The 27,272-nt window shown below is 52.3% G+C and overlaps 2 protein-coding genes across 2 annotated transcripts; one reads left to right on the forward strand and one right to left on the reverse strand.

The window, feature by feature from the left end:
- The first annotated feature begins 549 nt into the window (after nt 1–549).
- CDX2 (caudal type homeobox 2) lies at nt 550–4,675 on the forward strand. The gene is made up of 3 exons (XM_068181210.1): nt 550–1,419; nt 3,597–3,742; nt 3,920–4,675. The coding sequence occupies exons 1-3, from the start codon at nt 918–920 to the stop codon at nt 4,085–4,087; spliced, it is 816 nt and encodes a 271-aa protein (XP_068037311.1). The 5' UTR covers nt 550–917; the 3' UTR covers nt 4,088–4,675.
- Nucleotides 4,676–22,430: 17,755 nt separating this feature from the next.
- On the reverse strand, nt 22,431–26,256 carry PDX1 (pancreatic and duodenal homeobox 1). The gene is made up of 2 exons (XM_068178231.1): nt 25,774–26,256; nt 22,431–22,996 (listed from the first exon to the last, which is right to left on the reverse strand). Exons 1-2 carry the CDS (start codon nt 26,168–26,170, stop codon nt 22,608–22,610), a joined length of 786 nt encoding a protein of 261 aa, XP_068034332.1. The 5' UTR covers nt 26,171–26,256; the 3' UTR covers nt 22,431–22,607.
- Nucleotides 26,257–27,272: the final 1,016 nt, after the last annotated feature.

Genomic DNA, 27,272 nt, shown 5'->3' on the forward strand with positions numbered 1-27,272 from the left:
GCGGCAGGATTACCCGGCTTCGCTCCAGCGGAGGGTCTGAGGGCAGAGGGTGTTTTAGACGAAGGCACCCCCAATCCTCGTCCTTTCCGGGACCTGCTGGGTGCGCCCGATCTCCACGTTCTGCGGGCACACGCAGAGGAAGGAGACAGCGCCCTTGGAGGGGGGAATTTCTCCTCTTACCTCGCCTTCATCGCCCATGACCGAGCGGGAGCGGGAGCGGGTGGGAAGCATTTTACAAAAAGCAGTAGGCCGTCGCGATGGGGTTTGTTGCTCAAAACAACCACGACAAAATAGCTTTGTGGATTTTTAATCAAAACTCCCTCCTCTTCCGCCCCTTCTCCCCCCCCCCCCCCGCCCACCCCCCCAATCCCAAAGCACAGAGAAGAGCAGGCTAAAGTGCTGCCTACAGATCAGATCGGCCGTGATACACAGCTCCCATATTCCCACCCTCGCCCTTAGATCTCCCTCGCTGTCTTTTGCAAGTCTCTTGATTTCATCCTTTGAACCTGTGATTGGAGGTTAAAGTGCACCAGGTTGCAATGGAAGGAGGAAGCTCTTAAACAATAAAGGCTTGAATATTTAGCTGTGATCAGGTCGCTGCCCTCGCCTTATCTTTTTAAATGCAAATCGTCTTTTAGGGGTAGTAGCTATATACCCAGCGCCTCTCCACGTCACCTGCCTTTGGTGTGTCTGGGCCATTACTAATAGAGCCTTGTAAACAATCGTTAATCATGTAAGGACTGCCGGCCATTGGATTCGGACCGGGAGCGCGGAGGAGCGCGGAGCGCAGCGCGGGGCCGCGGCCCCTCCGCCTGCCCCCTCCCCGCCCCGGGCAGCCCGGCCCCAGGCAGCAGCAGGCGCGCCGCGGCGAGAGCCCCGAGCAGCATGTGGAGAGCCGCCGCCGGGGCCCCGCCAGCATGTACGTGAGCTACCTCCTGGAGAAGGACGGGCCCATGTACCCCGGCCCGGTGCGGCACTCGGGGGGGCTTAACCTGGCGGCGCAGAACTTCGTAGGTGCCCCGCAGTACGCGGACTACGGCGGGTACCATGTGAACCTCGACGGCGCCCAGTCCCCGGGGCCGGCCTGGCCCGCGCCCTACGCCGCCCCGCTCCGCGACGACTGGGGCACCTATGGCCAAGGGGCACCGCCGGCCGCCGGCGCCGTCCACGGCCTCAACGGGGGCTCCCCCGCCGCCCCCATGGCCTACAGCCCCGCCGACTACCACCACCACCACCACCACCCGCACGCCCACCACCACGCCGGCCCCGCGCCCCACTGCTCCGCCGGGGTCATGCAGCCCCTCAACGCCGCCAGCGCCGCCGCCAGCGCCGCCCCCGAGCCGCTCTCCCCCGGTGGGCAGCGCCGCGGCCTCTGCGAGTGGATGAGGAAGCCGGCGCAGCCCCCGCTCAGCAGCCAGGGTAAGTGCGGGCCGGGGCCAGGCGGGCGGGGGCTGCCCCGCCGACGACTCCCCCGGGGCGCCACAGGCTCCCCGTTAAGCCGGGCAGCAGCCCGACAAAGCCTTTTTTCGGGGAAAGCTCCCCGAAACAAACCCCTCCGAGGATCGATGCTCGGGTGAACAGGGCTGCCAGGCTCTACCGACAGCCCGTCAGCACTCACTGCTGAGTGCCGGGACGGCAGCGGCAGGAACGGCGCTCGACCGGTGAGCAACCGCTGCCGGCCCCGGGGGCTCAGTGACCGGGGCTGCGCTCCGGCGGAGGAGAATGGAATGGTGTGGATCCCGAGGAAACGCTCGCTCTTCCTGCTCCGCTCTCCTGCTTATAGCCACTTAGAAGATTTTTATAACCAATTATAGTCATATAAATCATCGGCCGGTGTCGCTCCGCATTTGTTTCTGAGTCACTGGGCGCCTGGCCTTTATTAAGGTCTCCGTGCGGCCAGGCCTCCCGAGCGACAGCGGCGGCCACTTGCCAGCCCGATCCCTGCGAGCCGGGCCGTGCCCCCAGCCGGACCGGGCCGGGCCGTGCGAGGGCGTGCCCTCCCGGGTCAGGCCGTAGCCGGCGCCGCGCTCCCTTGTGATGTTAATACCCTCGCAGACCCTCTTTTTCATTCCCACCGTGCATCTGCCAGTGGACAGGCGTGTTCCGCGCTTTGATATACGCCTTCCACGGCTACTATCTCCTCTTTTCCTTTTTTTTTTCTTTTTTTTTTTTTTTTTTTTTTCAAATTTTAAAAATATTTCTATTTAGTGGCCGGAAAAAAAAAAAAAGGATTACGACTTTCGCAATGAATAATAACTTAAATGGCATTCCCCTCTCATCCCCTGCCCTGCGTGACCGACGGCAGGGCCGGCGGGGGTACCCCGGTCGGAGCGGAGCGGGAGTCCCGGCTACGCCTGCGGCCGCCGCGCCCCGGGGAAAAAGCCTACGAGCCCCGGTGCCGAGCGCTGGCACAGCCACGTCCCGGGCGCCGGTGGCGGTGGAACTCTTACAGGCCCAGCGCTCTTCCCACAGCAGCCCGTGGTGTTCCCACAGTTTGGGCTTGTGCGGTGGTGGCCGGTCCCTTGTCTCCATTCAAATTCTGCCTTTGGAGCCAGTGTTTATGTTAATGTGCAGAGCTGGGGGGATGAAAGCGCCTGCCGCCATTTGTTCAGTAGTGGTAATTCAAACAGAATGTGGCTGTCATTAAGGCTTTGAGAAGGGTTTTTCTTTGATAAGATCTCCTTGTCCTGCATTGTTTGGGATTGTGTTCCCTATTCACTGACTCTGGGGAGTTTTCTCTGATCAGGCTTGTATCTTTACAGGGTGCTTTTGTTGTGGTTTGCAGAGAGTTTACCTGAACAAAGTCAGCCTGCTAGCCATTAAGCACCTTGGGGGCAGAGACTCCCCTCCTCGGCTCCCTGGGGAACGGGAGAGCCGGGGACACAACCAGTTAAACAAGAAACCCTCGGGAAAAAGGAGGTCAGCGGCTGCGGCGATGCACACTCACCGGCTGCTAGCTGGCTTTTCGCCTTCGGATTCCGTTGGGTTTTCCGTGTTTGATTTGGGGTTTTTTGTTTGCTTGTTTGTTGGTTGTTGTCGTTGGGGTTTTTTTAGCTCTGAAGTTGCACGTCACACTTCCAGGTTTCCCAAGAAATCCCTTCAGCCCCTACGCCGTAACAGAAAAGGGGGAGCTGCCCACTTCACGAGTGGCTCCCCGCGGCCGCTTCCTATTCTCCGCCCTTAGATGGCTGTTTCTCATTTAGAAACGAAATCACCGTGCCCTGAACGGGCCTTTTCTTTCTTTCCCTATCCCTCTTTCTCTATAAAAAAGTTTCTTGTCGCTAGGGAAGGCAAAACAAAACCAAAAGCCAACAAGTGCACAGTGAAGGTGTCCCCGTGCCAGGGCTGGCAACCGGGGCTGGGAGCCTCTGCGCCCGCTGGCATGACTGGCATTGATGTCTCATGTCCCCAAGAAACTGTGGAACGTCTCCTCTCCTCTGCTGTGCTCAGCAGAACCCAGGGCAGGGGGAGGCGAGCAGCAAGCCCGGGATGGGGGGATGGACTGCTCCTGATCGCTCTGCACCGCAGAGAGAATGGCTGCGCTCAGCTCTGTCCTTTGGCTTTGACTTTCTCAACCCTGGCTTTGTGCTCCGCAGTTAAAACCAGGACGAAAGACAAGTACCGCGTCGTGTACACCGACCACCAGCGGCTGGAGCTGGAGAAGGAGTTTCACTACAGCCGCTACATCACCATCAGGAGAAAAGCGGAGCTGGCGTCCAACCTGGGGCTATCGGAGAGGCAGGTCTGTCCCGAAAGTGACGCTCCCTATGCACCCCACGTGTGGGCGGGCTGCGCGGGGGCAGGGCTGCGCGGGGGCGGAATGCGTGGGGTTGGGAAGCGCTCTCGGTGAGAGCCCCTGGGAGGGGGATAGATCCCCGGCGGACTGTCCCCCCTCACTCCACTGTCCACCTCCTGGCAGGTGAAAATCTGGTTCCAGAATAGGCGGGCGAAGGAGAGGAAGATCAACAAGAAGAAGCTGCAGCAGGCGCAGCCCGGCGGCGCGGAGCCCCTCAGCCCCAGCGCCTCCTTGCAGGGTCCCGCGGCGGGGGCGGCCGCCGCCGGGCTGGGCCCCGCCGCCCCGCAGTGACAGCGGCCGGGGACAGCGGCGCAGGGACTGCTGGAGGACGCAGCGGATCGGGCCGGGCCGGGGGCACGGCGGGAGCGGCCGCCCCCCCGATGCACTACACCGCCCCGCGGGGCCGGCCGTGTGTACAGGTGTACAGTGTATGTGTCTCGTCGTCCGGGGGAAGCGTGTCCATCGCTTTATTAATATTATTATTATGTTTGGGTGCTTTTTTTTACCCTGGAATTTGTTAGATAAAGTGGGGGCGCTGCCTGCCAGTCAACCCCCGGTATATCTCAGGGATCGGTCCAAAAGACCTTTGCAATGTTGTTGGGCTAATGATAAATTTTAGCAGGAAAAAAAAATTAAAGCACATTTTTTTTATTTTATATTTTATTTTATTTTCTTCTTGCAATCATGAATATGCAAAATGTTCATTCTGCCCTGAGGGTCAGAGCAGACAAGATAAGGCACTGTTTAAACGTTCAGAAGTGAATTGCTTAATGTTAGGCACTTGTAAAAGAGCCCATAAATCCAGTGCAGATAATCATCCATCCAGATTTATTAGCTGCAGTGCAGAGAAATTGAAAGAATTTAGTCTCTTCGGAAAAAGGTGTCCTGTCATGCTGAAGTGAGGAGCCTTGTTTGCATGTGCAATGTCCCTTTGGTTAAACTGTGTGCTGTTTCTCACATCCTTACAATTTCTGTCTGGGGGCAGGTGGGAGGGGCTGTCTCAGTTGATTTTCCACCGTTCCCTTGATTTTATCAACTTTATATGGGCTTCATCACAGCTCCATCAGAAGCAGAAATCCTAGGAAGAGCCCTGTGCTCTATCAGAGCCTAATTTGCAAAGGCTGTGGCCCATTTCCACATGCTGGCTAGAAGGAGGGGATCAGAGTAGAGAGGCCAAAAGACTCAATTAGGCAGAGATGAAAATTAGAAAAGTCCAGCTGATTTGGCCAAATCACCCTGGCTGTTTGCCATACGTGCTTCTTATTCAGGGATGGGAGAAGTCCAACTACAAAGTGAGGCCAGGCTGGAGCAGCCACGCTGCAGTCAGTGCCCTTGGCTGGGTGTGGAGCCAGCTCATGTGGGCCTGGGCCCAGCAGGGATGATGGGAGCACTGTCCAGCCCCAAACGCGCTATGTGGACTATTGACTTCTCTAGGATTTAGCTCCATGCCGTTCAGTTTAGGTCATCAAATTTATTTAAGTTATGCCATTTGCCTTCTTTTGGTTTCTTCCTTGTTGAAGCTCTTCTTACCTTTTTGCTAAAAGCCAAAGCCAAATGCTAGCAGCATCTACAGAACTGCCTGGGGAGAATGGTCAGGTCAGGGACTGACCCTACTGACAAGGCAGCTCTCTCTCCCTAAGGGAACTTGGGGAAATAGAAAGCACCAGCCCCAGAGCCTCTGCACTGCATTTTGTCTGCATGTAGCTCCGTGCCTTGCAGGGCCAGGGGCTGGCAGTCCAAGAGCGGACATGTGGACATGAAAACATGATCCAGGGCTCCTGTGCCTGGGAGAAGACCATGGTGGGAGGCAGCAGCTCCAGTGCAGGGAACCTGCTTGATTTTCTGCTGCATACGTCGTCTCTGAAGTGGGCCTGGCCAGGAAACATGGGTGCAGTCCCAAAGCAGTAAAGCTCATTGCACACGGGCTTGACACAGAGCACGTCCTGCTGGGTCCAATGTCCATGGTTTGCTCCTGATCAGAGGGAGGCAGGAGCCAGATTCATCCTTCTGTGACTCTAAAGGGTCCTTGGATCATTCTGGAGGAGCTGTTGGGGACAACCAAAGCTGAGCAGCATCCAAACTGAGGGTCTTGGCTCTGCAGCACCAGACCTAAACCAGTGCAGAGCAGTTGCACCAGGGCTCTCTGAGCTAGAAGGGCTTTGCAGGCACCATGTCCCACTCCTCCCTCTGTGCTGTCCCCGGGCACGAGGGCTCTCGGGTGGCAGCAGCTCCGGGCGGGGCCGCCCCTTCGAGGATGTCCTCTGGCGCCCAGGGCCACCCCCGCAGCATTGATCCCAGCCCACTGCTGCCGGAGCTGCTGCGCGTTGCTGCGATACGCCTGTCAATAAACCCTGTTTGGATTGTGGAGCAGAGCACAAGGTTTGTTTGTTTAGTGGTTAGAGGTTCAAAAGTCGGCATTGTCCCACTGCAAATGAGCACAAGTTTTTTCTCCCTAAGGAAAAGCTGGTTGGGCTGAGTGGGGCGGAGAGATATCGGTGGGCCCTTTTATTTGCTTCCAGGAATAATTAATGGCAGGGGGAAAAAAGATGACCACAGAGTTATGAAGGACCATCAATAAGTAAATTAATCACAAAGGGTCTGAGGGTTTAAGAGATGCTGCTTGTTGTTGTTTTGCTGGCATTTACCCATGCCCATGGAGCTGAGGTGAGACAGGACGGGCAGAATCCAGGACTCCTTACTGCAGTGGTGGCACACAGTTGCCTCTAGACCAGCCCAGGCATGGCAACATTTGTAATGTTGCCCTGTAATCTCTCAGTCATGTGCTTTGTGGGTTGAGGTTTTTTAATGCTGAAAGTGTGAAAATTCCTTTCTTGCCTGTAGGAATTTTGAGAAAGACAGTTGCCCTCATTGAGGAAGTCCACAGAAGTTTTTTTCTCCAAAAATCTCATTAGAGATACATCAACAAACCTGACACATTTTAAACATCCCCATTCCAGATCTCTTGATCTCTATTAGCAAGCATTCATTTTCTGAGCTCTCTTCAAATTCTTTACTTTGGCAACACAGAACTCAGATGTCTAAGAAGCAAGTAACCAAGCAAATCTTATCCACTCCAATTTCAAATATGTTCCCTCTCCCATCCCCAAGAAAGCAAACCATCAAGCTTCCATTCTTTATATTCCTTATGCACCATAAAGGAGTGCAAAAAGGAATAAACTGGGTATCTGGTTTGTTTGAGTGGATATTTACAGGCACCCGGATCAGTCCACAGCTAAACTATGACATTGAATGAGAAGCTCTGTTTGTCAGAGGTGAGCTGATTGTGGTGACCCCCCGAGAAACCCATGAGTGTTTTCAATTCTCACAGAGCTCCATGCAGTTCTGCAGCAGCAAGCCAACCCACACTGGTGGGGCTCAACAGGTCAGAGCTGCTGCACCTTGCTTGCCTGACAGGGGCTGGAGCAGGAGTCCATGAAAAGAAAAATCCAGGAAATCAGAAGGTTTGACCCCGAAGTTACAAGATGGAAGTCCCCTGCTCTCCCTCTCTTGTCAGATTTTCCTGCTCCTATCACTGTACAATAACAAACCAATTGGTATTCCTTCTCTTGGATTAACTCTTATGCAAATACCAGTTTCTCAAGAAAGCTCTTTGAGTCTGGGGCAAGGAACAACAACATGTATCATAGCCCATCCTAGGAAGAAGAGTAAGGTCCTTAGAGGCCTTAGATGGTATCTAGAGCAAATGTCTCTTGCTCTGATCTGAAGTATCTTTTAGGGGCACTTTATGTGTTCTCAGTCTGATGGCTGAGCACTCTGGATCTGCAGAATGAAGACAGGAACATTTTATAAAAAGAAAAAGAATAAAGATCTTACACTAGGAGTAAGCAACAACTTGAGACATATTGTCCATCCAGCATTTTTCCCACACAGGTGATCTCTGCCCACGCTGTTTCCATCTGTGGATGAAGCAGGGGTTAGAAGCACATATCCCAGCTATCTAACAGAGGGCAGAGCCCATCCTTCAGAAACTGAGGGGGGTGCTATAGCTAACAGAAATCATGGCTGCAGAGGACTGTGTGAGGCCATAGGTTTCTCCTTGCTATTCCATTAGCAGCTGGCATGGAAAAGGCAATCATGGAGCTTACAATTCTGTTGACACAGCTCTGCTGTGTCATAGCCAAAATTCATGACCAAATACTTTCCTTCGGTTCCACACAAGTAATGGAACTGTGTGCTGAAGTTTAGAGCAGCTAGAGCTGAAAGCAAACCTTGAATTGATGCCAGAGAAGCAGCACTGGAGGCCTTCCAGGAAGCAAACAGCTTGTAAATGTTAACAAAAGCCAGCAGGACACAAGTCTGTTGAGGGCAGTCCAGCTGCAGGGGTAGATCAGCAACAGAACCAGGCCACCTTGGAGTGAGAGGCCATGGGATGGGTGGCCTGATGCAGCAGAGTACAGTGCCAAGGAGGTGCATGCTTGGAATCTCCCTAGCAAAACAGCTCTGGTAACTGTCAGAAAGCCATGGCAGGGAAGAGTCAGAAACGTCTGGGGACAGATGGGAACAAACTCTCCCAGAAGCCTTAGCAGCCTTCTGGGCTTTGCTCCAGAATAGCTCTTTGACGGAGCAGGATGTTCCTGTTCTCCTCGCTGATGAGGAAGGCTGCTTCCTTCTCACCTGCATGTTCTGACACGCTGTGACTCAGGTGAACACAGACAGTTTCTCCTAATTAAAGTCTCAGCTCCTGCAATGCCCCCAGTTCCATTTGCAGTTTTTGACACTTTCGGAAGTCAAACTTGCCCTCATTCAAAGAGGGCAACAGAGAGTCACTTGCAAAGAAACAGGAAAAATTTGAGCTATTCGCAAAAACAAACAGTTTGTTGCCAGGAGATTGGAATTAGAGACTTAGGAATCCCTTTCAAGCCCTGTATTTCTAAATTGAGGTATCACCTATTTTGGGATAACACCCACTGCATCCGCCTGCTTCAAAGTAGGTACAGAAAAATGCAGGATGAAAACTCATGGATGATTCTCATTACACACTCACACAGATGTCTAGATACAAATCTATGGCATTCATTGGACTCCAGACCAGTTAACCACTGGTAAATAACATGAATAATTTTCTCATTGCTCCTAATTTCCTCCAAATAAAACACTAAGCTAATATCCAATGCAATCTGTATTATAGATAATCTATTTCATGTATTATCTAACCTATTGGTCCAGGTAGGTGTTTTGATTCAATTTTTCAAACTGAGGGAAGTTCATCATTACCTTTCTTAAGTGTGCTTCATAGAATCATGTAACAGTGTGGGCTGGAAGGGACCTTTTACACTCACCTAGGTCCTTCTGCCCTGCAATGAACATCTTCAAATGGATCAGGTTGCTCAGAGCCCCGTCCAACCTGCCCTTGAATGTTTCCAGGGATGGGAGATCTCCCACCTGTCTGGGCAATCCATGCTCTTCATGCCCTCTCTGGGAAACATGTTCCAGTGTTCCGCCACTCTCATTGTAAACATTTCTTCTGTATATCTAGTCTAAATCCAGGCACCTTTAGTTTAAATTTCTGACAGCTCATTTCCAACATGCTGATCCCTAGCCCTTCAGCTGTACTGAAGAAAATTAGAAAGATGCCAAATGCAACCTCTGCCCCTCAGCGTCCCTGCACCCAGCTGCAACAGGCAGGACTGGGGGAAAAACCACTGCTTTTAGTGCTATTCCAAAAGGAGAGAACAAGCCAAACAGAACACATGAAACTTCCCTGCTTTCAGCATTTTTCTTCCCTTAGTCACCCAGGTATTTTTGGGCAGCTGTCGCAAGCTCATGCAGTTGTGCTTTTGAGTCAGATCCTGTTCCCCTGACACGTCTTGCTGCCTTCCACAGAGTTACAGCCTGTCCTGCAGATAACTTGCATAGACCCAAAGACCTTTGTGAGAGAAAAGCTGCCTTATCTCCTGCATTCTTTGGAAAGGGATGCTCCTCACTGCTCTGTCCCTTCCTCTGCTGGCATTCAAGACAAACTTTCAGCCCTGGAAACTGAGATTGCTTGTGGTCTATTTTTTCCATGCCATGGTGTGACCATGCAAACAGGAAGATCAGTTAGGGCTACAAGACTTGCTTGGTCTCTTCCCTCCCTGAGTGTCACCAGTTAGGGCTTTCAACAAAGGCTTGCTTGAAATTAAGTCTTTGCAGAACATCTTAATAGAGAACTCAAAAAGAAACGAGGTGCGTGATTCAGGGCAATCCACTATCAGGTGGGTCTCAGGATTTTTAAGATCACAATTCTGCTTTTCGGCACCTCAAGTGCAGTATGGGCGAGACATGAACACCAAGAGGCCTTCTGAGCCTCCAAAGGCATTGAAACTCCTAAATCAAGCAAGAGACAAGAGGAATAAGAACCCAAGATTTTTCTTCCTTTTTCCACAGTTTGAAAATGAGCCAATTTTGTCATGGAGATTGTTGGAAGTCATATAAAGAGCTGTACAACTGTTAACTTCTGAGGTATCTTTAAAGATAATTACATTTTAGGGAAATTCCAGTCCTCATCTAATCTTGAGGTTGTTTTTTTTTTTTTTTTTGTTATTTGTTATTTGTAAAATTTCAGGTGAGATGAAATTTACATCAATGAGAATCCCTTCCTATCCATAATACCAGAGAATTTTTTTCCAGTTTAAAATACAAATGTGCTATTTGAAGAATAATCAAACTACTCGTTTTTCATATATATTAAGTGTGTAAGTTTATGCTGTTTTTTTGGCAATTATGTTCATTTGTTAGATCTTCTTTCCTCCCCATCAAGAAGCTTTTATGTATCTATAGAGGTGGAGATAGAGCTAACCATGGAGATCTGAAAAGGGGTCTCTGAAAACATCTTGCGCAACTGTTTCTAGGAATGTAGTGACTCAGAAGAAAAAGAGACTTTCTCTTATCAGGAGTGTGTTTCTTCCTCGAGGACTTCAATCCAGAAACATGATCCTTTTTCTGTTCCCAGTAACGACATCCTGCTCTTCCAAGGCCAGAGCAACACTTTGGACCTACTCTTTCATTCTCAGTCACTCCCTCACCAATCTCCTGTCGTAGCTCCAAAGGTGTTTTCCATCCTCAGAGGCTTGGTCTCTGCTGACGGCTCCTGCCGGTAAAACGTGCCCTTTGTTATCTCTTTGCCTGTGGGCACACGTTCCTGAATTGGAGCAGGAAAACATCAACACTGGCCCACAGAAAGCAGCTGCTCAAGCAGGGGCAGATGGGGCTGGCATGGTGAGGGGCCAGCAGCCCACCAGAGTCTGTGGTGGTCCAGAGCCTGGGGGGATTCAGCCTCCTCCAATGCACATCCCTACTCAGGCATACTGCCATGGACACTTGGAAACCTGCCTCCTTCCCTCTTGGTGTAGGAAAGTGCTCCTATGTGGGCTGGGAGCTGCTGTCACACAGATACCCTGGTGCTGACACCTTATGCAAGAGACAGCAAAACTGAAGTGTAGCATGAGAAAGAAAGTAAGGAATCTTCCTGTCTCAGACATAAGGAGATTACTTCTGCCATGGTAAGGGTAAGAGTTGGGGCTGCAGTGCCAAGTGCTCCTGGAGGCAGGGGATGCCCTCAGTGGTACCTGCTGCCTCCCTGCTGAGAGGGAGCCCAGGCACAGCTACTGCAGGCAGCAGTGCCCCTCACCCTGACCTGGCAGCTGCCCGTGAGGTCCCTGTGAGGTTCCTGTGGTCTGGGATGAGCTCTGAGGTCCAGAGCAAAGGGAGAGCCTGCTGAGAGGGACACAGGTAAATGCACATGGCAGCTGGCAGAGCGCACAAAAAATGTGGAAGGAAGGAGTGAGAGCCCAGCAGCCACTGCTCCTTTCCAGGCATGTCTCTTCCTTTCCACCATGTCTCACTGTGCCACTCCCTTCCCTCTCCACCTAACCTGCTCAGCTCACTGGTCCCTTCCTGACAGTCCAGGAAAAAGCAAGGGCCAGTATGAAGTGTTAGAAGCATAGTCAGCACAAAATGATGATTCATGCTCAAGGAATCAGCAGTGTGTTTTTATCTGACTTAAATGTTTAACCTCACTCAATATGCTTTTCCTATGTGAACATCATGTTCTATATATGCTGTTCTATGAAAGACACAAGACTGCTTTCTCCCAAATCAGCATGTGCTCAGATGCCCTCAGCAGTTCTCTTCAAGTCCAACCATTCAGTCCTGGCTCAGAGGTTCTCAGCCTGGCTCCAAGATCCTCACTGCTCTGGCGTCCTGCAGTATCAAACCCCTTGAGAAGAGTACTTGTCTCATAAAGTCAAGATCAACTCTCCTGGAAATTCTCTGAAGTCATCCAGAACCAGCTTGGGTGACAGAAATCTTCCTTGCTGTAGTCAAGTTGCCCATTTGATAAGTGAAGGTAGGGCTGAATTCCTACATCTGTCCTAACAAACTGAAGAGTGCCAGGAAATATTCCTGGGCACTGCAGCTCAGTCATGGGTTACTAAATGGCTGGCATGGTTCACAGCCAGCAGTTGGCTTGGGCCAGCTTTTTCTTGCTCAGGATGTAAGCAGGATGCTCTCTCTGGGTGCAGCTTTAGAGTTAGGACAAGCAATAGACTGTTTTCTGGATGTGGTTTAGGTACAGCCAATCTGTTCTAGAGGGTAACACAGAAGTCATCTGCATTTGGTGACTATTTGGTGAGAACTGGGTTTAGCGCTGAGGAGTGATCTTGAGGCATGCTCAAATTATGGGTGTACTCAGATTCCTAAGTGGCATTGAATCGTGTGAGCCAGTTCCAGAAAGGCATTCCTTCTTGTGTTTTTAGTAAGAAGACATGGATACCTGGACACTTGAACACTCCTAGTGAAATGTCCCTGGAGATCTTCTCCTTTCCGTTTGCTTCTTCAGCAGGAAGGCAAAAGCACCAGGATTGGGGTAGATGCTCCACCTGTGCTGGACTCACAGGACTGATTCTTGAAGTTCTTGCCAAGAATTGTGCCTGTGCAGTTAGAAGAGCTGACCATCAGCATGATGACATCTGCCAGCACCCATCTGCCAACCTGCTGGCACGCTGACCCAAAGCAACCCAAGCCTTTGGCTTTCAGAAGGGAACTGCCACCTGCTTCCTCACAGCCAGAATCGTTCTCATTGCAGCATCTCTGTGTTGTGGGGCTGGAATGGGGTCGAGACACGCTCCCAGGAGCGGGCTCATTGCATCAGGAAGCAGCACCATAGCTACTGACTTCCAACCTACAGCAGAGACCAGCCCGGGGGGTGGGGAGGCAGGAAAGGAAAAGGAAAGGAAAAGGGAAGAAGGGAAGGAGGGAAGGGAAGGGAAGGGAAGGGAAGGGAAGGGAAGGGAAGGGAAGGGAAGGGAAGGGAAGGGAAGGGAAGGGAAGGGAAGGGAAGGGAAGGGAAGGGAAGGGAAGGGAAGGGAAGGGAAGGGAAGGGAAGGGAAGGGAAGGGAAGGGAAGGGAAGGGAAGGGAAGGGAAGGGAAGGGAAGGGAAGGGAAGGGAAGGGAAGGGAAGGGAAGGGAAGGGAAGGGAAGGGAAGGGAAGGGAAGGGAAGGGAAGGGAAGGGAAGGGAAGGGAAGGGAAGGGAAGGGAAGGGAAGGGAAGGGAAGGGAAGGGAAGGGAAGGGAAGGGAAGGGAAGGGAAGGGAAGGGAAGGGAAGGGAAGGGAAGGGAAGGGAAGGGAAGGGAAGGGAAGGGAAGGGAAGGGAAGGGAAGGGAAGGGAAGGGAAGGGAAGGGAAGGGAAGGGAAGGGAAGGGAAGGGAAGGGAAGGGAAGGGAAGGGAAGGGAAGGGAAGGGAAGGGAAGGGAAGGGAAGGGAAGGGAAGGGAAGGGAAGGGAAGGGAAGGGAAGGGAAGGGAAGGGAAGGGAAGGAAGGAAGGAAGGAAGGAAGGAAGGAAGGAAGGAAGGAAGGAAGGAAGGAAGGAAGGAAGGAAGGAAGGAAGGAAGGAAGGAAGGAAGGAAGGAAGGAAGGAAGGAAGGAAGGAAGGAAGGAAGGAAGGAAGGAAGGAAGGCTGCAGTGTCGCGGCGTGGCCAGCAGGTGGAGGTGTAGCGATGGCTCTGCGCCCTCCGGCCCCGCCGGGCTCCGCGGGGATTCCGGCGATGCGAAATGCCCTTCCGCTTCCAAACTGTGTTACTGTCTTCATCTGACCTCACAAGAGGAGTCTGGCACATCCTTCCTCCCCTCCCTGGCCTTGTGCCGTGAGGGATCGATATAAAGGTTTTGAAATGGCTCAGCATCCATTTCCCAGCAGGCATCACAGCAGCATCGAGCACAGTTCCATTCGTCTTCTTCCCTCTGCAGTGTTTTTCCTTTCTTCTGATAGTTGTTGCTACTGCAATACAAGACATCAGCCATGTAAAACACGACCTCACGGAGCAGAACCTGCCAATGGCTGTGGCACCATCTGGAGAGCCCTGGTGGCACTAAAGAAAGCCTTTACATGTCCTACATAAACTGTGTTTGAATGGCTGAACAAATCCCTCTTCCTTCTCCCCCTCACTTTTCTGTCCTCAGTTCTCCACACTCATCACACCCCTGATATCCTCTTTTACAGCTGCTGTTCAAGAATCTAGTCCAAAGCCCATTCAAATCAGTCCCATTGGCTCCAGTTAGCTTTGGACCATGGCCTAGATCTCCTTTACTGGCTCTTGGCTTTATGCCTCTTCCAAGCCCTCAGATGGAAAAATCTCTGCCTCTTTGAAGGCTCCCTTTCATCAAATTTCCCTTAGTCCCCCTTCTTTCAGGATGTCTCTCTACACTGAGTAAGTGAAGGCTTCAGAAAGCATATTGGGATGCAGCAGAGTCCATCTAAGAGATGGCAGAAGATGGAGAGATTCCTGGTAAAGGGGGATATCTTCTGGAATGGCAGCAGGGAAATTAAGGTGGCCAACAGCCAAGATGTGTCAGGCTGCAAAAGGAAGCTCAAGCAAGGCAAGGAAACTCTTCTAGTAGCTATGCTGCATCCATGGCCCCAAGGATAACTCTCCTCTGCTTCCCTGCCTGCTTCTTTTTGGCCTTCAGATGCTGCAGAAGCTCCTGCTTCATGTCAAAAGTAGTGCAGGTGCAGGTATGCAGCAAGCTGTTTCCAAAATGGAAGATATTTCATTTCTATTTTTGCAGAATAATGAGTATTTTGTTGGATTGATGAGTTGAGCTGTTTCATCCAGCTGCTTCTGTTTGCTGCAGAAACAGGAGGCAGAGAGGGAGTGCTAGTATTTCGGATTAATGTGAAATTAAATGCCAGTGCACCCTCAGATTGGAGTGTGACAGCTTCCTGGCTCTTGCCCATCCATTGCTGCTCTCCAGTTCTGCCCTTGCCTGATGGTTCCTCCATTTCTATCATGGCTTTCTGCCCCATGTTTTATTCCATGTATACCTGAAGTAGGGAGAAGGCTTGAAAGCAAATTGTTCCTATTCTCCTCCTCTCTGCCAGTCTTCTGGCTCCCAGCTACAATTCCTTCCCTATGGCATGGGGAGAAGCACTGTCTCTTTAGTTACCCCCTCCCTGTATGCTTTTTAGTTTCTGCTGCATCTCCATCATCCACTCCATGCCCCATCGGCAGGCAGGGTGCCAGGCTGGCACTGCAGAGGTGTGCAGAGGTAGCACTGCATCTCCCTGGATCTGCCTTCCCCACCTCCATGTGGACACGGCCTGCAGGGGTCAGCTTGTCTCTTCCAAGGTCCTGATGTCAACCTGTAAAATCCCTATCTCCCCTGAGCCTCCCTCCCCACACTCTCCCAAGTGTTTCTAGAGCTATAACCAGTGAAGAATGAAGCCTGACCTATCTAGGGACCACATCTGGAGGAGAAGCATGGACACTGAGATTGTCCAACAAGCTATCACTACTCCTAGCTCTCTGTAATCCAAAGGCTGGGACAACACAGTGAGGGTGGGATTTTCCAGACCTTCCATGAGCAGTGCTGCTGTGTGGCCGACCTCACTCTTCAGAGCCAAGCTGAGAGGACGGGATAAGAGGAGACATAGGGGTAAATGGAACTTTGCTGGAGCAGGACATAAATCTGCCTCCCTAAATGGATTTTTATCTCCCACATCTCTGCAGATTTTCAGACAATTTCCAGAGCCTGTATCTAAATGAATTTGGATTATTTTTCACAGGAACTGTGAAGCAGGTCTGTAAGATTTTTTGCCAAGACAGATCTTGACTTAGAGCCCTGAATAAGCAGGACTCTTAAGTACCTGATCTGTCATAAGCAGGGCCAGCTGGAACAAACCCTACATGTAACAGTGAATAAACACTTCTGCAGAGCAACTGCACTAAATGGAAATCTCTGCCAGAATCACAACCTCCTTTAGTGTATGGGCCAGGAGGAATGTGGAGACAAGTGAGAAAACTCCATCACATTACAAGGGGGAATTAAGCTTCTACAAGGAAGGTGCAAGCTGCAATTAACAGCTAGGTAAAACACACAAAACACCTGGTTTCTGTATCATGACTTTTGCCTGGAAGCCAAATGGCATTCCCAGATAATGACTTCATTGGTGTCATAATCCTGTAGCTGCTGAGGCCTTGGCATTACATCAGTTACTGTTTTCTTCACCCTTCTCCATTAATGCCTCCCTCTGGCTTCTCCCCATAACAAACCAACTGCTTCAGCCTTCATTTGCCTCTCTTCTGACCTCTCCTGTTTTCTGTGCCAGCTCATCCTTCTGGCTGTCCACCCACTGACAGTGTTGCCTTCCATCACTCTCTGGAGTACCATTCCTCTACTTGCCTTGTAGGCCCATCCTGCCCAGATTCTGCGTTTGAGTTCTGGGAATCTGCTCTTGGTAATTTCTGTAAAAAGTCTCTAATAAGGCGGAATTTTCCTGGAAAATTAATTCTCTTCACCAAAATGTTTCCTTTGGCTTCTTGGGAGGCTCTTTTGAAGAGAAGTATACTGTCCTCTCCTTGCTATTAGGGCAAGAAACCATAGGCTATAACTGAAATATGTAAGATTGGTTGGATGCTAGGAAAATGCACTCATGGTGGGAGCAATAATGCACTGGCACAGAGAAGATTGTGAAATCTGCAGTTATGTAGCCCTTAGTCTACAGAAAAGAATAACATGTCTGAAGTGATCTTACTTTGGGCAGAAGAACAGAGTAGAATTCTCAGTGGTTCCAGTTTCAGCTCTATTTTTGCTTCTTCAGGGGTGCTCCTAAGGAATCCTTTCTTTGTCATGAAAAGGTCATGCATCTCTACATTTTATGGCCCTTTCCTCTGCCTTTACCTCTACCTAATTTCATGCACAGCTCAAAATGCTCTCTTGCACACCTGCCATCATATGTACCTCTGTTTGAAGTGAAACTGTCTCACTAAAGTATGTGGGATAAATATAACAAACCAGCAGTGATGTGGCAGCAGAGGGTGAAGTTGTGAGCAGGTTTTCAATCACAGCTCCAGGAACCAGCCTGACTTTAACAACAAGTTCTATCACATCCATTCCAGGGTAAACAATTTGATGCTTTCGAAGTAAAAGGGATTTCCCCCTCATCCCCCTTTTATGGCAGTTTTAATTTTTTGGATAAAAATTCAGCTTACAGAATGGATTAAAAATAAAAATAATGCCAAAACAGGACTTGCTATTCTGCCCACCTTATCTTGAGCAATGTCACCTCATGCAGTCTCACCCTTAGCCAAATACTGACTCACCACCAAGGGCTTAGCAGCGGAAAAGGAGAGAGGGCATACCAGATGAGAGAGCAGCTCTCCTGGCTGGAATCCTGGCAGGGAGTGAGAGGCGTGTGTTTGAATCAGGGGGACTTGAGCTGCTGCACAGAAATGTTGTTAAAAGCCAGAATGCAAGGGGGCTGTTTTGCTACTGCTTGCGGCAGGGAGGTGCAGCCTCCTCTCCTGGAGGGCTTGGTTCAAAACATGACTTGGAGCCCTACGATGCCGCACCCAGCTGAGGCTCCCAACAGGTAACTGTTTGCTTTTCTCTGGAGAAGGGTTTGGGCCCAGGGAAGTGGTGTTCAAACACAAGTCTCTGCACAGTCCAGGACTTGGTATACCTCCCCTGGCTCCACCTTGGTCCTGAAACACTTGGTCTGCCAGCAAAGGCTATGGGTACCCTCTGTTCTCTCCAAGGGGAGCTCCATGCCCTGTTTCTCATTTCTTCTTACAGCAGGGCAGTCACTAATCCCTGCCTGCCTCTGCTTAGTGCTTTGAGGTCTGCAGGGAATGTCCAAAGCAGGCACAGCTGAATATATAATGGCACACATTGCCCATGCTCAAACAAAACACCAGAGTGCTACCAATCGCTCCTGAAGGCAACTCTTCCAGTATCCACTACCAAGTCTAGCCCTAGGAGTGGTGCTGCTGCTGGAAGCAAATGATTTCTGGAACAAGCCCTGATATGAGGCAGCAAGTGCGTCAGACCTTATAGTAGGGGAACCACGTGTTTGAGTTTCCTACTCCATGAATGAGGCTGGCCAGGCCTGATTCATCACCGAGGCACGCTGGGGAGAGAGGCACTCAGCTCATTTCCTCTGCATTTTATTTGTTCCTGCATATACTGTGATCCCAAAAGCGCTGGGGAACAGAGGAGCTGCATACCAGGACAGTAAATGGTGGGATGAGAGGAGATGTAGAAAGGCAAAGATTAGGAGAAGCCTTGCCTCCAAACACTTTCCCCTTTACTCCACCGTTTTTTGCACTTGCAGTAAAAGCACTACTGAGGCACATTGGTGTTGGCATAGTGCATGGAAAAGCTGCTGGAAAAGGTGCTGGAAGCCAGTGAGACAGGAGCAGTGATGATAAATGTTAAATGAATGTAAATAGTGGGTAGGTGAAAGTAGATAGCATTCATTACTAACACAGACACTGCAGGGTTTCCACATTTCATTGTCATTTCATCTCCATTTCATTTCATTTCATTTCATCATTTCATTTCATTTCATTTCATTTCATTTCATTTCATCTCCATTTCATTTCATTTCATTTCATGGTCCTCCCTAGATTTCTTCTTGATTGCTATCAAAAATGTCCTTGAAGATCTGGCCATTCTTATCCCCATCCAGGGAAAAAGAAAGCAGAAAAGGTATTGCCTTTCTGAATCACATTTTTTTGGAAGCCATGTGTGTGCATGTGTGTTTGCATGGCTTGCCTATGCTAATGTGTAAAGGCATTTCTTTCTACTCCCAAAACAAGTGTTGAAACTAAACACTTATCCCTCAGCCACCTCTGCCCTGTGTGGAGGACAGACCATGAGGTGCACTGCCCAGGCCATGAGGCCCCGCTTTGGTGGTGGCTGCAGGGCTGGCATCCCATTCCTGGTTGCACTTCAAAGCACCTTTCTGAGCAATATTTCATCTCTCAGCCTGCAACATCTCTCTTCAGCTGTGTTTGTGGCAGCAGCAGCAATCTCAGAGTAGGAGGTAGCAGCCTTCAGTGCCTGACTGGAAAGTCCTTCACACCTTAGGTTAAATCACGGCTTTCAGTATTGGTTTATGGGTGTAATTATCCATACATGGAGAGATTTTCAGATGAAAATATAGGTCTGTACTAGAGGAGACAAGTATAGTCTTGCAATCCTGCTTTTCACATGGCCATTGCTGCAGGATCGTGGGACATGGCCCTGCTGGGGGGAGGTAAGGCAGGGCTGCCAGCAGACTCTGACCCGGTGTGACAGCAGCCCCGAGCTGCTGCCAGGGTTTGCCCAGCCATGTGCCATTCATCTCAGGTGCTCAGCCCTGCCTGGGGGAAGGAGAGGTCCTGCCTCGTGGTCTTTCATGGGATGGCAGTCAGTCTCAGTAGTGCATAAGCAGGACAAGAACACTTTCCCTGAAGCATTGGGGGATGGATCTGAGCAAAGTAGGAGCAGCAAAGGTGTTGCCTGTGCAAAGCTCAATCAAGACTCAAAGCCTCACTATCTTCCATAGACATAGATAGAATTGATGTCTCCATAGTTCCCGATGGGGTGGATGCCATGACAAGGTGCACCCAGGGACAGGAAAACTGCCCTGAATCTTGCTCAGCTTTTCCTTAAAATAATTAACACTGAACATATGCAATTTTTGGGGACATACCTCTCCCACACCTGCCTATAAGATTTCACTATTGCCCAAGAAGGAAATAAAAAGATGTCTCACACTTCATTATCTCATGTCTAATTTTAAAAGCAGTTTGAGAATGTTTTATGGATATTCTATCCTAGGGTTAAAGGTGATTACAAATAAATCATAAACTACTTTATAAGGGGAGGTGTCTCCTAGGTATATGGATATATCTGGACAACTGTTTTTGGTGAGGTGACATGGCTCAAGAACTCCAGTGGCCTTATAACTCTCCATGTCAGCCTTGCCTTTCCCCAGCACTGTGTAGGGCTGGCTATTCTGTCAGGTGAAGTTGCCATGAATCTTTAGCTCTACAAAGTCCCAGAACTGTCATGATTTAGTTAATGTTAATCATGCAGTTCTGATTCTGCTTCTACTAATAAAAACACCTTGGCACCGTGGTCAAGCAATTCACATTAATTGTGCATGGGTTTTTTTCTTTTGTGCACAATGAAAATCAAAACTGAATGCTCTATACTAAAGAAAGGACAGGTGGGCAATGTGCTCAACTGATCTTAGAATAAAATCGAGGTATTTTGTGTGAAAGACATCCTTTCTTCAGCTGGATCTGTTTCTATAGTGGCTCCTGAATCGTAATGTCTGTGGCAGATATTGTAAAAGGTACATGAAAATTATTCCACTTCATGTTACCAGTGAAAGCTTAATGCTAATGAATAGCGATTAAAAGTTCTGAGATTTAAAAATGGCTTCATGTCCCCCAAAAGTTTAAGAAATATTACTTTAATTAATATGGTGTTTTGCTTCTTAAGCAGAACAGCTTTATTTGAATTTTGCTCATATAATGATTAGTAACAGATCTCACTCATTGACTGCATTTTGATGAATAAGGATATGCAGGCTCAGATGATAAATTTCTCAGGCAACTTGCAGGAAAAATTACCAGAAATAGTCCTGTTTGCACACAGATAGAAATGTCCCCAGAGGAAAGAAAAGCAATAGACAAAATACACCTTGAGTTCAAGTTTCCACCTTAGTGTTAAAAGTTCCATGTAAAACTAGAAAACCCCAAAGAGCTGTGCCAAGCTAATTGCTCTCCCCGTCGCTTTCAGCCGAGGGACTGGGAACATCCTCTGGTCAGGGTGCGACAGGTTGTCCTCATTTTCCTCCTCCCATGGCACTCCGTGCCCGCAGCGCCGGAGAGCCTGCGGCGGTCCCCGAAGGATGCTCGAGGGGTTGCTGCTGCCGGGTATGGGGCAGGAACCTCCCTGTCGAGGAAAGAAGGCAGATCTGCCCGACCGACAGTAAAACGGGCAGTTCCTGCTTCCTTCCAGCCGGTGTTTTCTGTTTCTAGTTCGGCTGTGAATTGTTCCCCATTTAGTTGGAGTCCCCGCCGTTGTCGGGACGGGGAGGCTGTTCCTGGAAGCAGGAAAGGCAGGCTGGGCCCGGGGCGGCCGGCACGAACTCCGCTACCCATCTTCCCGCAGGGAAGCCCCGGCAGGGCTCTCTCCCCGCTCCAGCCCGGAGGAGCCGAACTCTCTCGCACACCGGGCCGGCTCGAAAAATAGCACCCAGGAAAAGTCCCCGATACTCTGCAGTGCCTCGGGAGGCAGCCGGCCCCCAGCCTCTGCTGGGGGGAAAAGTCTGCAGAGGAAAACCACGCAGAGAGACTCGCCGGGACAGGAGCTGGGGCTGCAGAGAGGTTTCTCCTCTCCAAGTCAGAGTCCGAGCTTGCGAAAGAGTTGGAAGGGAGGCAGGAGCTTTTTCCCAAAGCACAATGTCCCTGGGACCAGCCCTACCCCCCCCAGATATATCGCGCTGTCTGCTCGCTGCCCGGAGAACACCCGCGACTTTTTCTGCTGCATCCCTGGGCTCGCATTCACCCCTCGAAGAGGCGAGCGCAGCCCTGGAGCCGCGGAGTCCCGCGGAGCCCAGACGGGCGCGGAGCCGTGGCCAGTAGCGCAGGGTCCCCGCAGCAGCTGGCGGAGCCCAGAGGAGGGTCTGGCTACCTATGCCGGTCATAGGGAGCTGGTCATCGCGGGAGACAAATCCTGCCCGCAGGACACTTGGGCTTTTCCTTTTCTAATTCATTTTTTTTTCTTTTTTTTTTTTTTCTTTTTTTTTTTTTTTTTTGTCTTTCCCCCCGTCTTTCTTTCCCAAAAGCAAAAGAAAACGAAAGAAACCAGGTCTAGTTTCCAAAGAAGTAAGTAACAGTCCTGAGAGAGTCCTCGGTAGAGCCGATGCCCTGGGGCGATTGGAAGGGACGGGGACGGCGGCGTGCCAGCCCGTGGATGGTCCGGGATACTCGGGTCCGTGTCCGCGCCTGTGGGCCGACGGACGCGGCGGGACGCGCGCTCCGGCCGAGCAGCTGCCGGCGGCAAGGAAGGCAGAGTGCTCGCAACGTGCGCTTTTTCCTGACCTCTCCGTGCACCCGGGGGGGCACACACCGTCGGTGCCCACCTGACACCCACCTTTCCCTGGGGAAGCTATCCCGTAGGGTTCGCTGAGGCGCGGGCGGCCGGGGGCAGCGAGGCCCAGCTTGCCGCCATCCCGGCGGCTCCCGGCGGCTCCCGGCGGCTCCCGGCGGCTCCCGGCGACCTCCTCCGGCACTAGCGCCCGCAGCGAGCCTCTCCGTGTCACAGCTGAGCATCTTGCACTTACTTTCTGGAGGACGCGAGTTTCGGAGTGAAAGCACCGCGTTTACCCGGGGGAAGGTGCGAGTGGGTCGGCATGGCACGGCACGGCACGGCACGGCACGGCAGTGCATGGCAGAAAGAAGCTGGCGCCAGCCTCTCGGCTCTTTTCCATGTCCCATCCTTTTCCTCGTCCCGGGGCGTGGAGCTCCTCGCGGCTCACCGAGAGTCTTGCTGCCTTCTGGGGACCAGGCTGGGGGCGAGAAGGTCCCTGGAGGCTCCCGAGGGAAGGTTCCCGGCGGGGCACGGCTGGAGATCCTCCTTGGTCTGCAGCTCCCCGGAGGACACAACGCAGTCTTGCTCGGGGTCATTGCTGTTGCCCGCTCCTCGCTTTTTGTCTTCTTCTTTCTTCCACTTCATCCGCCGGTTCTGGAACCAGATCTTGATGTGCCTCTCGGTCAAGTTCAACATGACAGCCAGCTCCACCCGCCGCGGCCTGGAGATGTACTTGTTGAAGAGAAACTCCTTCTCCAGTTCCAGCAGCTGCGCCCGCGTGTATGCCGTCCTCGTCCGCTTGTTCTCCTCCGGTTCCACCATGTAGGGTCCACCTGGAGAGAAGCGAGAGTCAGCCTGGGCCAGCCCGGCCGCCCCCCTCGGGCGTTCCACGACCCCTGCGCGGCGCGGAGGATACGCGGGGGGAAGCAAGCGGGGTGATGGGGAGGCCTCAGGGGGCTCTCCTGCTGGGCAGAGTCAGGTGGTGCTGCTGGTGGCAGTCACCGCTGCTGTTATTTTATTTTACAATAATTTACTATTTTTTAGCAATTATTTGGATGAAGTTTTCAGGGAAGCACCGTCTCTGGAGCCGAGGGAGAAACTCACGTGCCACTCTTGGCGTGACACTGAAAGCTCAGAAAGGCTCCCGGATCCAGGGCCGCAATTGTTAAGGTTCATGTTAAAATTAAATTAATTTTTTTTTTTTTTTAAGAGAGAAAAGGAAAAAAAAAAAAAAAACTTCACCACACACACAAACCAAAGCAAAATGGAAAAATTTAACCCCTCAAAAAACCGTCAAAAAAAGCCTAACGCACCAAAGAAGCCCCTCTAAAAGAAAGCAATAATAATTATTATAATTAGTGGGCCTCCTGGGCCGGGCCGGGCCGGGCCGGGAGTTGAACCGCAGCCGCTCCATTTCACCACGTTGATGAAACCTTGGGTTTCTTGTTCCTGTAAAAAGTGACAGCGGCGGGATGGCCGTTCCCAGCGCGGCCGCCGCAGTCCTGCGTGGACACTGGGGCACTGGTAGCACAGGCGGGCGCATCGAGAGGTGCCAGAGGTGGGCATGGAAACTCAGGGCCGCTTTTGCCAGTGCCAGCGCCCCTCTGGGAACGTTTTTTGGGGTTGATATCATCTGAGGGGAACGGTGCTTTAAACATCCAGAATGAAATAATAATTTCAAGAGAGATACGTGGATTCTCCCATAGTTCATCTCCCTATTCCCATGATTTTGTATTTATATATACAGTGTTTGTAAATGCAAACCTCTGTATAAAACTTACATATGTATTTAAAATATATATTTAAATACACTTATGTTTACATAGTGATGTGTATATACCTATATGCTATATAAATAAATATTAAAATCAATATATATATGCATAAAAATGTTGGTAAATCTAAACCTAGGCATGCATGAGTTTGTATCTGAAAAAAACCCTTGTTCTGTTACTTTAAACTAAACTGGAGTGGAACGCCCGGGGTCTGTCGGAGAGCCGAGGTCGGTCGGGCCCCGGGACAAGGCCGATAAGCCCGGAGTGAGCAGCGGAGCCCGGGGCCGGGCACGGCGTGTGGCACTGGGCCGGGCTCGCCGCGGCCTCCCTGGGCGCCTTTTGCTGGCAACAGCACAAAACCCGGTAGCCTCCATGGACGTCCAAATCCCAAGGGCTTCCATGAAAAATAAATCGTCGGGCCATATAGTTTGCCCCATACACGGTACAAAATATGCCGGCGTTTGGCTGTGAGCGCTCTGTCGCACTCGGCACAGCGCGGTGCCCCTTTCTATTCCTGCGGCGTGCTCCGGCAGGAACCCTGCACACACATCACGCTGACCGGGTCATGCACAGCCCCTGCCTGCTCCTCCCTGGAGGGCTGGGGACAACAGGCAAGAATTTTAGGCTTCCACGTGGAAAGTTTCACTTTCCTGCTGGTTTTGTCATTCTTCGGGTACAGGAGAGAGGAAAAAAAAAAGGTGTTGTTCAAAAGTTTGGATTATTATTATTATTATTATTATTATTATTATTATTCCTGAAATTCACTCAACTCATGGAAAACAATCTGATTTTCTCTCTCGCTCTCCCCACCTCTGCCCTGACACCATCCCTGCCGCCGTGTCCGCGGGCTGGGACAGCGCGCTCTTCTACCTTTGTGGGCGGATGCGCCTCTAGGGAGACTAGGGACCACCACCTGTCCTTCCCTCCCTCTCGGCCTGCACCATGCAATTCCCAAACTATTTCGTGGAGATTTTAATACTCCGGTCCTTTTTCCAACTGTCTATTTGAACAAAGCCATTAATATAATATTTGCCGTATAGGCGTGACGGAGGCGCAGGACACGATAACATTGTGCCGGCAGAGACAGAAATATTGTTGGGCAGCGGAACTTTCTGCCTAGATAGAGTTTCTTCCCCTCACTGGCAACTCTGTTTCGTTTGTGCATTGTTTTCCGTGCCCTGTTTTATTCACTCGGAGAGGTGCATTTGTGGCTAAAACCCGCCGGGGAGCAGGAGGAGCGGGATAGAGGGGCCAGGAGGGGAGATGGGCTCTGCACCGGGGGGAGCCGAAAGGCAGCTGAGAGGGTCTCGGCGGCTGCCTTGAGGGCTCAGGGCTGCTCCGCGGCCGTACGGTGGTCGCAGGGACGCGGGGCAGCGCGGCTGTCCCCTCCCGCCTGCCCTGCCTGCCGCTTCCCCGCCCGCTCCACCTCGCAGGTGCCTCCGCGACCCGGCCCCTGCTCGGATCTCACCGCGCCCGCGGGGACACTGTGCTGCCCGAGGAAGTAGCTCCCGGGAGGCGTCACGACGTCCCGGCTTGGCCATAATTAGTTCATTGGTGAAAAATAATTCGTTAATAATTGCTGAGGCGCAGGGAGCCGTGAGCCCGCCGGCGGGGACTGGAGCGCCGGCTCTCTCCCCAGCGTTCAACCCAACACTAGCAGCCCTAGAGCAGTGGGTCTGCAGAGGCTGGCAGAGGGGAAACGACCCTCCAGGGCCGCTCCACACATCCGAGCGGTGGGAGCAGGACCGGTGCAAGGGAGGGCTGCTGAGCGCCGAGGGACAGAAGCGGGGCGGGGGTGGGGGGTGTTGTGGGCAGAGGGATGCGGCGGGGCTTACCGGTCCACTGTCCCTTCCAGGCGTGCGATTTGGTGGACTTCATCCAGGCGAAAGGCACCTGCACTCGGGGCTCCTCTATAGCCCCCGTGTCCGCCCCGTCTGCAAAAGGCAGCGCGTCCTGGTGGGGAGGAGGAAGATGAGGGTGGTGGTGGTGATGGTGATGAAGGTGGGAGACCCCGGCATCCTCAGTGATGGGGGGCACCTCGTAAGGTGAAATGTCTGGAGGGCTGCCTTGCTCGAGAGCCCCTAAGGCGCTGGAATAAGGAGTCTGTTGCTGCCTGCCCATGTACAGGCAGGCGGGGGGGCTGGGGTTGTAGTCCTGCGCTTGGGCTCTCTGAAACGCACACGACTCCTTGTAGAGCTGCGCCGAGGCGTAATACTGCTCCTCGGTGTTCATGGCGAGCGGGGCCAAGGGGGCTTCGCAGCTTAGGGATACATAAGGCTGCTCCCGCTGGAGCCCGGGATGCCTCTTTGACAGCTGGCGGCCCCGCCGGGCCCCACCGCCCTGCCCGGCTCCCGCCGCCTCCCCATAGGCGCCTCTCCCCCACGTGAGCCCTCCCGCAACCCTCCGGGGCGGGGCGCGGGCCGTAGGAGGCCACCCGGAGTGGCCCTGGTCCCGCAACCCCCTTCCTTGCCCTCAGCCGGGCCGACCCCGAGACCCCCTAGCCTTCTGCTGGGCGCTGCTCCCTGCTTTGGGGTGAGGAGTCCCGCGGCGGTGGGCTTGCGGTGCCGGGCAGGGGCTCTGGGGATTGCGCCGATGCGCAGGGAGCTCCGGGACGGATGGTGCTTAAACTCATCTTTTCCCTCTCCCCCGCACTTGCCCAGAAGCTGCTCATCCCCCAGTGACCCCCGGGGATGAAAATCCTCGGAGGGCCGGGGTAAACTCGGCTCCTGGTGGGGTTTAGCGACAGGGCACTTTTGGCTGTGAGGGCATCTCCCCCTAGGGATGTGGGTGTCCAGGGGCGGGCAGGGCGCTCCCTCGGGGGTACCCGTGTTCCGGAGCCCTGAGCGAAGCCCAGCACCGGCCGGTGGGGGACCACAATGCTATCACCAGAGCGAGCGATAGGCAGCGGATTGTTTGTCCAAGAGGTAAATTTGGGAGCCTTCCCCGCGGCCTGGGCTGCAATGTGTTGACCCTCGGAGATAATGTGCTCCGAGCTGGTGCCGGTTGACTTGGTGACGAGGCTATGAGGAGGCGGAGAGCTACCGAAAGGGACAAAGATCATTTCCCTGCCTCCCTGCGCTCGGTCCAGCCGCCGCTCTCTCCTGCTCGGGTGCAGGCACGCTTCCTATCTGCCCGGCCCGCCTTCTCTCGCCTCCGCTTCCCCGACGCCGGCGCTCCGGCCGCCTTCGTCGGGGTGCGTTCCCTCCGCCCTGTGTAGGGCGGGAGCGGGTGGCCAGGCCCGGCTCGGCTCGGCTTGGCCCGGCCCGGCTCGACTCGGCCAGTGGTGATGCACGCCCTGAGGGGCGAGGCAGGAGGGTCCCGGTCCCTCGTTCCT

Source organism: Anomalospiza imberbis, chromosome 2 (genome assembly GCF_031753505.1).
Source record: "Anomalospiza imberbis isolate Cuckoo-Finch-1a 21T00152 chromosome 2, ASM3175350v1, whole genome shotgun sequence".
NCBI classification, from domain to species: domain Eukaryota; kingdom Metazoa; phylum Chordata; class Aves; order Passeriformes; family Viduidae; genus Anomalospiza; species Anomalospiza imberbis.